The following is a 9,926-nucleotide window of genomic DNA, read 5'->3' as shown; positions in this document are numbered from 1 at the left end:
TCACAACTACAGCCATGCAGCTCCTTGGCAAGCCCTGCAGCATCTCCTATCTTTTAATGCTCTATGAGGTTATATGCTACATATGAAAAGTTTCACAGATTTGAAGTCTAATAGACTAATTATTCTAAACAGATATTTAATAACTTTCAGCATCAAATAATGTTTGATATAAGTGTGGCTATGTAAGTGGCATTTCTATCATTATATACAAGTGTAACAGCAAGAAAGTACAGCTTATGTCTCAAGGCACTGGCTGAACTGTTTGACACAGGCTTAATAGAAATATGTACATGTAATATGTTAGATGTAAACACTGCTGAAGGATGAATACTGAAATAGAAGCTGCTAATAAAAACACTGGCAGATGCCTAACTGGAATCTATTTTAATAGATACATTAAAGGTAGAGAGCTGACATGCATTCCCTGCTTCTGTCCTTTCCTCAGTTCATGCAGGGTATAGTCAGAATTTATGATCTAAGTTGTTTCTGACATCTCATTAAATATTGAAACACATCAGGCACAGTTAAAGATGCCCTATGGCAGCTTTAGGTTGTACATTGAACCAACATGTGACTTCAGCTATAGCAATGGCTGTTATTTGGCTGTTATTTGATAAATCAGTCCAGTTCTCTTCTACACAATGGTTAAAAATTGTCAGGGAAAAGAGTACCAGAAAGTATTAATGTGATGTATTTGAGACATTAGTATTTTCCATTATTTCATATTTCTTTAGGAATTTACTCCTGGTCTATTTTCTCCTTTTCCCCAAAGAGAAGATATTATTAAGTGAGATAGTGTTAAATATGTGTAAGGCTAATTAATATCAGGTAAAACATTAGATGATAAATGTTACGTTGTTACCAGCAAAGCAAAAAGTTCAGCAATGGCAATTCCTCCATTTAATACTGCAGTGTACAGTCACTTGGATTGAAAGGTCAGAACATGCCCTGTTCCTGCATCATGAGGGCAAGAAAATCCTCTCATTAATCTGGATGGGGAAAGCAGAATGATGCTGAGTAGGAGAGGGTAGGAAGAGACAGATGGACATTGGCTGCTTGCTACTCATTGCAGAAAAAAATATAATCTCTAGACTATCTATTTCTAGGTACAATTAAAGAACCAGATGTGAATTCTGACAAAAATATCCTGTGGTACAAAACTGCTACAGGTCCTGATACCAGATAAGGTCAGTTTGATTATATTATCTAATCTCATAGTTTTTTCTGTTTAGGGACTGAGCAAGTAGACATACAAAGATATTCTGATAATGGACCAGGTACTTTACCAAAATAGGAAGTTCTGGATACCTGAAAGTTACAGAGATTCATTCTGGTCTCTGAAAAAATTATTTATCTGTACTTCTAAAAGCATGTTGTATGACTGTGTACAAAATACTGTTTCTGAGGAACAATTTCAGATGTTCTGGGGTATCAATATGAGAAATTTCACTTATATTGGACTTTGTGTTTATTCTTTGCTTTTCTATCCAGTTTTCTTCCTGCCTTCATGGAAAGGGAAGTCTGATCCCTGACCTTAACAGCAGTGGAGTTATTAGCAGTCCACAAGGCTGTCCCACACCATATGACACAGGAGAGAGTAGAATAAGGTTTTTAGCTCTCCTCTGGCCCATGTATCTCCTTTGGCTTTAAAACAAACCAAGCTCACACACTTATAAAAACATTTTCAGTAAGATAAAGAGACCACATTGCTTAAAACTGTACTAGGCTAGAAGATCAGCTTTTTTGGAGGAGGGGGGGAAAATAAACCAAAACCAAACAAAGTAAAAACAACAATAATAACAGAAGGCAAACACAAGAGTAAAAGGTTATTTGGGATTTGATTTCTACTTCTCTCTATGGAAGATGACCTATCACAAGGGAACAAGGTACTACAATTTAAACAAGTTCCTCAACTGATAAGCCATAACTGGCTGTGTGCACACTGGGGAGCAGCACATGAGACAACAAAAATGCAGGAAGAGCCAGAGGACCAGCAAGTGTGTCCAGTACAATGGGATTACCTGCTCAAGTGACATATTCCAGGTGACAATTTGATTGCCTATTTGTGGGTGTCATTTGAGTCTCCCATAACATCAGTTGTGTTTGGCTGCACACCTGGAGCCATGTCTCACATCTGCTGCAGCATGGGCAGGCAGTGGGACTCTAAAAAGGACCTGGTCTAATGTGATGAGGCTGCAGTCTGTTATGAGACAATAATCTGGTGGTGATGATCCTGAGATAGGCACAGCAGGCAAGTGATAAATCTGCCCCAATGCAGTGTGTAATTGCTGTATTTGAGCAAATTATAGAGAGGCAGAAAGGGTGTCCTAACTTTAAAATTAAAGAAGGATGCAATTTTTATAAAAAGCACTGTTTTTAGAGCCTCACACTGGTAGGAGTTGGTTAGCTCTGATGTGACAGATTGAGATCACTGTGCATCACACATTTCAGGTACTCTACAAAACCTGACACCAGACATAATGCCAGCTTTACAGGGGCAGTTTTTAGATATTGTGGATGGGTAGTTGTTTCCTTCAGGGATTTAGAGATACCAGACATATGACACTTCCTCAGTACCAGGTTGTACAGATATTTTCTCAATTAGTAATTTAGAAATAGTATCCCCTTTCTCTAAACAGTATTCTGCACAGAAAGGTGTCAGGCACTGAGATAATAAGCCAACAAGGTACTACTTCCCATCTGTTAACCCCTTAAGAATTCTACATCCAATCAAATGATTTAAATGAAATGCTTCTTCATATGCAGAACCACCTGTCACATGGATCACAACACTCAGAAGAGCTGAGGCTACACCCCAGATGCATCAGACTGTCAACAGTCAGATGTATATCCTGCAGTATGTACAGCAGTGCCTAGCAACCATCAGAGCAGTCACGAGTGGAGAGGAGAGCTGCAATTCTCACAATATACAAAAATAACTGTTGTGATATATATTCAGCAATAGATTTATGCATTAGTCTGATTTTTTTTTTCACTGTCAAATAGAAATGTCAGAACTAAAAAGACACAGGAAAAAATAAGCTTGGTCTAATCAAACATTACCCACATCTACAAAAAAGCAGCAAAATTTCTTTAAGGACCAAAGAAATCTTTATACAACAGTTCCCTGTAGGATATTTTTCCCCAAAATCCTGACGGTGTGAAAAGAGAGGGACTGTGAGGCATTCTTCCCATGAGTGCATTCACGTGAAAGTGATCGTGCAGATTCTGTAATTTACACATGCACAGGGGAGAGAGTCACACGCCCTGCAGCATCCCATGGCACGGGTGCCTGCAGGAAGGGGTTCTGTGGTTTGTTTCACAGGAGTAAAAAGGAAAGTGTACATGTTTCAGTTTCCTTTAGGAAAGGAAGTGTGCCAGATTGTGAATGAAGAGCAGATTACACGCCCCTCATACCAGCACTCTGCTGCTTTATCTCCTTTCCATCTATTCTTCCCACAGAAATTCAGTTCCAACAGTTTTGAGAGGTATCTCATGAATCACATTTTCTGCAGAATGGGTTTTTCCATCACTGAATTTTACCAGGGGTACTGTGGCAAAAAGTAAAACTGCTTCTCTGCAGTACTCACTGTTCAAGATTTTCACACCATCTTACCAACCAAATAGGATCTGTAATCTTACCATGAAGTACAACATTAAGTGGGTGCTCCACATTTACCCTTTCTACACTACTCATGTAAGAAGTAGATGTCTTTGACCAAATGCAACACCAAGATTAACAACATAATAATTTAAGAAAATAAATAATCAAGGAGTTTCACTATTTAAAAGCACTTGTGCTTGGAAGAAGCACAGATGGAACAAAACTAGGAGTTCACTCCTGCTCCAATTAAAAGCTAAACTCTGACTCACATAATTGCAGAAAGAATCACTCCAAGGTACATTGACAGAAGAGGATGACTTTTAGGTCATACAGATTGCTGAAGTGGTTGGTACAGCAAAGTCACGTATCTGACTTGAACAGCTGAACTGGAAATGCTGTCATCTTCACTATGAAAACATTCTGCCTCTTCACTGAAGTGCACACAGAATTCAAGTCAGGCAATTTCTAGAAATTAAACCACCTTTTAGTACTTTCACATCTAAATCAGGCAGAACTTTTAATTGTGGAAAACAGATATATAATGTATAATGTATTTGATCCATTGAAGCATTTTTTGGGTTTAGTGGGCATTTGCATTCTATGGTTTATATGCAGAGGAGGAAACATGGTGCAGAAAAGCTGGAATCTTACTGTTAGGGAAAACTGGGGAAAGGCAGTTTGAAGCAATAGTAGTTGTTAGCTCATAAAATGCAAAACTAAAGCATGTAATATTATCTGTAACAGCCTGTCACACTTGCCAGGGCTAGGTATAAAGGCATTTCCTAGAGCAGCAGATCTCTCAAGGGCAGGAGGGAGCAGGAGGGGGTAAAAACCAGTGCTGCTCACTGCCTACTTTGCCAGTAACAAAACCCTGGAAATCAGGCTGGCTCCTATTGCTACAGGAATTGCAGAATATATGGGACTGTCGTGGGAGGTGTTATTCCCAGCAGCAGCAATAACTAAAATTCACCTTTCCCAAGCAGAAGGAAGCTTCTCCCCTCCAGCTCTCCCTCTCAGCCCCACTCCTTCCCCACCTGTAGCATAATTTCAGTTCTGCTCTCAGTGCTGAGAAGCTAGAGGTAATGTTTGCCATAAAGAAATACTACTAAAAGTTTGAAAGGCATTTACTACAGTACAGCCCTAAATGAAAAAGCTAAAGTCTATGCAATGCCTTTTTTAGTCTAGAAAAGATAAAGTCTTATCCAATGGCAAAATGGAAAACTGTACCAATGCATCCTTAGCATAAAATCACGTTGAACGACACCAAAATCTATGTTCACATGCAGAGGGTTTTTAATGTATCTGTTTTTTCCATTGCTTAAAATACTGAGGAGTGGTAAGAAAAACATTAGACACTTAATCCACATGCTGATAAAACACATGAAAATATTTGTGGTTTGGAATTATGAGAAAGAAGTTAAGAGAGAGCTTCTGTAAAGTACTGGACTACCAACAGTTCTAGTACTACTTGGACCTAGTGAACATTTCTCCCTGATTATTCCCAGGTCTACATTTCAACCCTGCCTGAAGTGAAGGGACCATCTCAGGATCAACATAAGGAGCTTTCCACAGTGCATTCTCTTGCATGAAATACTAGGAGTATTGCCAATGCCCTCAGTGTCAACAGTTCTGTGTTGAATACATACAGCCACAGGAAACTACATTTTGTACAGATGCTTAAATTATAAGAACATGTCATCACTTCTTATCTAAACAGGATTTAAACCAGTGGCCCAGAGATTAAGCTATTTTATTTAAACAGCAGTAAATTTTAGTATGGTTTCTACTGCTTCACACAGCAGGATGGATAGTCCCTGTCTGGAGGAACACACACTCAAAGCATAAGAAGGAACCCTCCAGAGGAGGGCAATAGTGTAACCAAATTAGCTAACAAAAAAACACTGGATAAAACACCTCATCCTCCAAAGGGTGGTCACTTGCTACCTATCCCCTAGGTCATTCAGGCTACTCCCTCACACCTAAGCATATGTCTCAGTGATTTTCTCATGAGACAGATAAACCCCTTCCAGTTTTGACAATAGTTCGAAGTATCTGGAGTTATCCTATGTGATTTGTTAATGGTAAAGGTAAGGAGAGATGATACTTCCCATCGTGATGGTGGATGCTGGTGTCCCTTCTCAGAATTAACCACTTTGCACTCAGGCATCTCAGAGCCTCTTGATTCTACTATTTATGCTGAGCTGCAACCCTTTATAATTTCTTTCTGTGACACTGAAAATCAAAAATCGAAGACAAATATTAAGTCTTTCAATGTGCCTTGATTTGCAGTCCTAAAGACAAAGTAGGGCACTTAAGCATTCAACTGACTTAATTGGAATTTCTACCTTAAGCCCATCACTGCTCTTGTTAAATTTTAGCCTGTCAAAATGGTAAATCCAATGAAAGTTAGTGGCAACATTCTTTTAATTGGAGGTTATCAAAGTGATTGTTGAGTTACATCTTATCAATAGACTGGAACAAGCAAAATACAGATTAATCCCAACAGCATATTCCAAATAGCAATGCAGTAGTGGATTTGTGTTACATGGAATTTTTAAATGCATTTTTGTTCAAGTTTTTTTTACAGTAAAGATAAAATGCTTTCCCCTTGATTAAAGTCTATAATAGTCTAACACAGGTACAAGACCCCTTTGTAACACAGAAAAATTATTCAGAAATTGTTGTTTCTGTGCTTAAAGCAGGAAGGGGGTCCCACAGTCCTTCACCCTGTGTTGTTTACTGCCACAGGTGAACTAGTTTTTTGTTATAAAGCTACATCTTATTGAAAATGTAACTTACCTCAAGTTCAACAATGGTGGTTTCAAAAAGGCAGGTTCAGTGTAAACACAACACACAACCAGATACTGAAGCCACTTGGACAGGGAGCACCTGAAAAGCAGAAAGCTTTATGTCTTAGTGTCATGATACAGTTCTATTGCAGACCAAGGTTGTGATCTGAAGGTCCAGAGATGGAGAGCAAAGAACATGGGAAAGATGGGGGGAAAGCTCAGTGTTTCAGATTACATTTTACACAAGTTAGAGCTTAGCATAGTGTAATGCCACTAGCAGCACGTAGCTGCTAATGCCATCTGACAATCTTCCTCCATTATTTCTTGCTGTGGGTAAATCCAACAACATTCTTGCAGTTTATCTTGCTCAGACACATGTGATTTGAGGCACAAGTTAAAAAGTTGATTGGAAAATTCCCTGTAACCCACCTTCAAAGTAAAGGTCTGGTCCTTGTGGATGCTGCAAGACTGCAGACTCCACTGGTGTGTGTGTCCTCCTCCTCAAAGGAGGAGGAAGGAATGACTCTACTCACCACTTGGAGCTGAGGTTTGCACTGCCTGGGTGGTGCTTGCACTGTTCAGTGTCTCAGGGGTGTTGGTCCTGGCTCCATCCAGTGCCAGCTGAAGGCTCTGGAGCTGTGATGCACTGAGGTGCTCACGCTGTGATCTGGTAACTGCGGCAGCATTTTCAGGGCCCAGGTTTGCTATTTGGTCTGGGGACAATGCCTGGGAGGGAAAAAAGCCATAAAAATGTGTTTAGGCTGTCAATACTTTAAGGCAGATAAGGAATCAGAAGTCAGCACTGCCTTGCATTTGGAATGAGGGGAAGTAGCCTTCAACATCGTGTTGCTATGAAAGAGCTCAATAGACCTTAAATAAATCCTTTGCATTCACTTAATGACCACTCATATGTCTGTCACCCTTCTCTTTGCTGCTGGGATCTGACACCTTGAGAAGATTTTTATGCTAGCGCTGTATTGGACACTTCTTTAGTGTGGAGTTTCATTTTTCCAGCCATTTCTTTCCTGATTTTATAAAAGACAGGTGACATTGTGCATCTTCTTGCATTTTCCTTTGTTTCCTCTTGTATCTGCTTCCAAGCAACCTCACTTGAAACTCTGACTTAGATTACAGTTAGCAGTAGAATGATGAGATGAAAAAAACCAGAACCAAACATTCTTTAATCTCATTATTCAATTTTCTCTTTTAAATTGAAGCATCTTCCAAGTTTGGTGATATTAAGACTTGTGTGTAAAAATGAAATACTGCAGTCACAATCTTCCATTAATTATATTACATAGCAATTAACCAGTTTGTAAAGCCTGGATGTACTAGGCATGCTGAAGTGCTTTGATTCTAGTTAACACTGCAGCTGCAAGGAGTTTTAGCTCTCCTACACAACAAGCCTTCTTTTCTGCAACAAGTCTGCATCCAGGCTCTACTTTAGAAAGACTAAATTCCCCTTACAAGTAGGTCAGACAATGGAGCAAATCCTTCCCAGTTTTTCATAGTCTACCAAATAGAGTGTTCCTTTAAAATGAGTAAACTCATAGAAATGCCTACAGGTTGAGACATTTGGGATTAAGCCTCTCCTTAACTCCATTAAAGTCAATATTACAATGTAATTTTTCATAAATCAGTATCTGAGTAATGCAATGAAGTTACACAAAACCTGTGTAAAACCAAATCTGCTTTGAATCTTTCATATACAGAAAACTTCTGAGAAGGTGTGCTACTTGTTAAGCACATTTTGTAGTATTATTACTATTCTTACTAACAAAAATGTATGCTGTTTGAAAGAAGTTCTACAAGATGCTATAGATCTTTTCTTCTGCCTGTTTTTCGAAGAAATAGTTTCACTAAGGAAACTTCAGGCTTATCTAAACTGTCAGTGATACTGTGCAGAACAGTTAGTGTTCAAGGAGTTTTTCTCTTTTATGGAAGCTGACAGAGGTAACTATCTGTTCAGCTCATCTGTCCATAAGTACATTGCTTGCCTGAGCATCTGAAAGAGACCAGCCCAGGCAGGGTATTAATCTTGTCACTAAGTCAAATAAAGTCTGGGGCAATGATCTCAAGATCCATGTTCTAATTTCTAGTCCACATTCAGAACTGCTGTAATTAGATGTAATTCCTTTCTGATCAGTATCTGCTTGTACAATCTGTTTTTCAAAGCTAACTCAGGAGAATGTTGCCAGATTTTAAGATAATAAAAAAAAGCACTTATATAGTGAGCAGTGAATTGCAAATGTTAATAAACAGAAAACTCAGATCTGAACACACTGTTGGAAGGGAGTCCATTTGCTGCTTTCTGATCCTAGATCTTCACTTCTTCTTTGGGACACATCCTGAAGAACATATAAAGCTTGTCTAGCATATTTTATGGGCATCACAAATATAGGTGATACAGCTGACAGTTAATGTTTCAGATCCTTGACTGCCTCTTACTTATCATACCACAGAAAAATTCTTTCTGAAACTCAAAATAAAACTATAAATCAGTGCTGCAATTTATTATGCTGAAGTAAAAATAATAAAAATTTGGTTACTTCTTCAGTAATCATTCTCTTACTTGGAAAATCTCAGGAGGTATATGTGGGATTGCTATTGGCTGGAAATATGGCATCAAGTTCTTATCAAAAGCTTTTAATTCATCCTCATTCAAACCACCTAAAAATCACAAAATAAAAAAAAAAACCTAAGTTAATATTCTTTTAATAAGTGGGGAGGTTTTTTTGCTAATAAAAATTTTAAGCATCTATACAAAATATATAATAGATGGTTTACTCTAGTGCATCATGGAGTGAGATACTGGTTCTTTTTTGTTTTGCTTCTTTCATTATATTCCACCATTACAAATCATCTCAACCTTACCCACTGGTATGGAATGTATTCTAACTAAGATGCTTTATCTAGGAAAAGAGACAATGATAATCAATGAAGTCATAAGCAGTCTCATTAGGGAATCTTGTTCACAGGCTCTTCTGATGCAAGGTCAGGGAGTAGAACAATGCAAAGGGAACTGCATTTCACCCACTAGGCACTCACAGGATGCTAACACTGCTGCAGGCATCAGGAACACTCAAGTGTGCATTAAAAAAAAATGCATGAATGAAATTATATGTGACCTCTGGCTCAGGAAAACTCCAAGGCTGTAAGAGCATGCTGGAGAAGTATCATCCCAGGTTAAGCCTCCTCTTTCTCTCTTTCCTGGTCAGCCTGTTCTTTCCACTGTGGGAGGCAGGATGCTTGGTCAGCTAGAGCTCTGCTCTGACCCAATACATTCTTGTAGCTGCACAGTTCACAAGTAATGAGGGGATCTGAAATCCTGGCTGGATTTTCCCTCCTTGATTTACCCTGTCCAACTCAAAGGACCCAAATCACTTCAGGCCGTGCTCCCCAAGGTGAGTTTGAGCAGATTTAGAGAAAATTACGTAGAATATTCTTAGAACTAATGAAACTGCTAGGTGTCCATCCCTGCAGGTAACTCCCCTCTGGTAGAAATGTCTTTTGCCCCTCTAGAAAAATGCTCA

General features: G+C 38.9%; 1 protein-coding gene across 1 annotated transcript in view; it reads right to left on the bottom strand.

Annotated features, from left to right (window-relative positions):
• Positions 1-5,816: 5,816 nt before the first annotated feature.
• The window catches only part of OTOA (otoancorin), a 31,907-nt gene continuing 27,797 nt past the window's right edge, over positions 5,817-9,926 (bottom strand). Inside the window, exons 26-29 of the mRNA XM_008503114.2 lie at positions 8,966-9,063; positions 6,927-7,119; positions 6,404-6,493; positions 5,817-5,836 (exon numbers count right to left, since the gene is read on the bottom strand). Of these exons, the coding sequence (XP_008501336.2) occupies positions 6,426-6,493; positions 6,927-7,119; positions 8,966-9,063 (359 nt within the window). The 3' untranslated portion in view covers positions 5,817-5,836; positions 6,404-6,425. The remainder of the gene's footprint in view (positions 5,837-6,403; positions 6,494-6,926; positions 7,120-8,965; positions 9,064-9,926) is intronic.

The sequence above is a fragment of the Calypte anna genome, chromosome 14 (assembly GCF_003957555.1).
Source record: "Calypte anna isolate BGI_N300 chromosome 14, bCalAnn1_v1.p, whole genome shotgun sequence".
In the NCBI taxonomy this organism is placed as follows: Eukaryota; Metazoa; Chordata; class Aves; order Apodiformes; family Trochilidae; genus Calypte; species Calypte anna.
The sequence above is the reverse complement of the archived record's forward strand: the minus strand, read 5'-3'. Positions and strand labels throughout refer to the sequence as shown.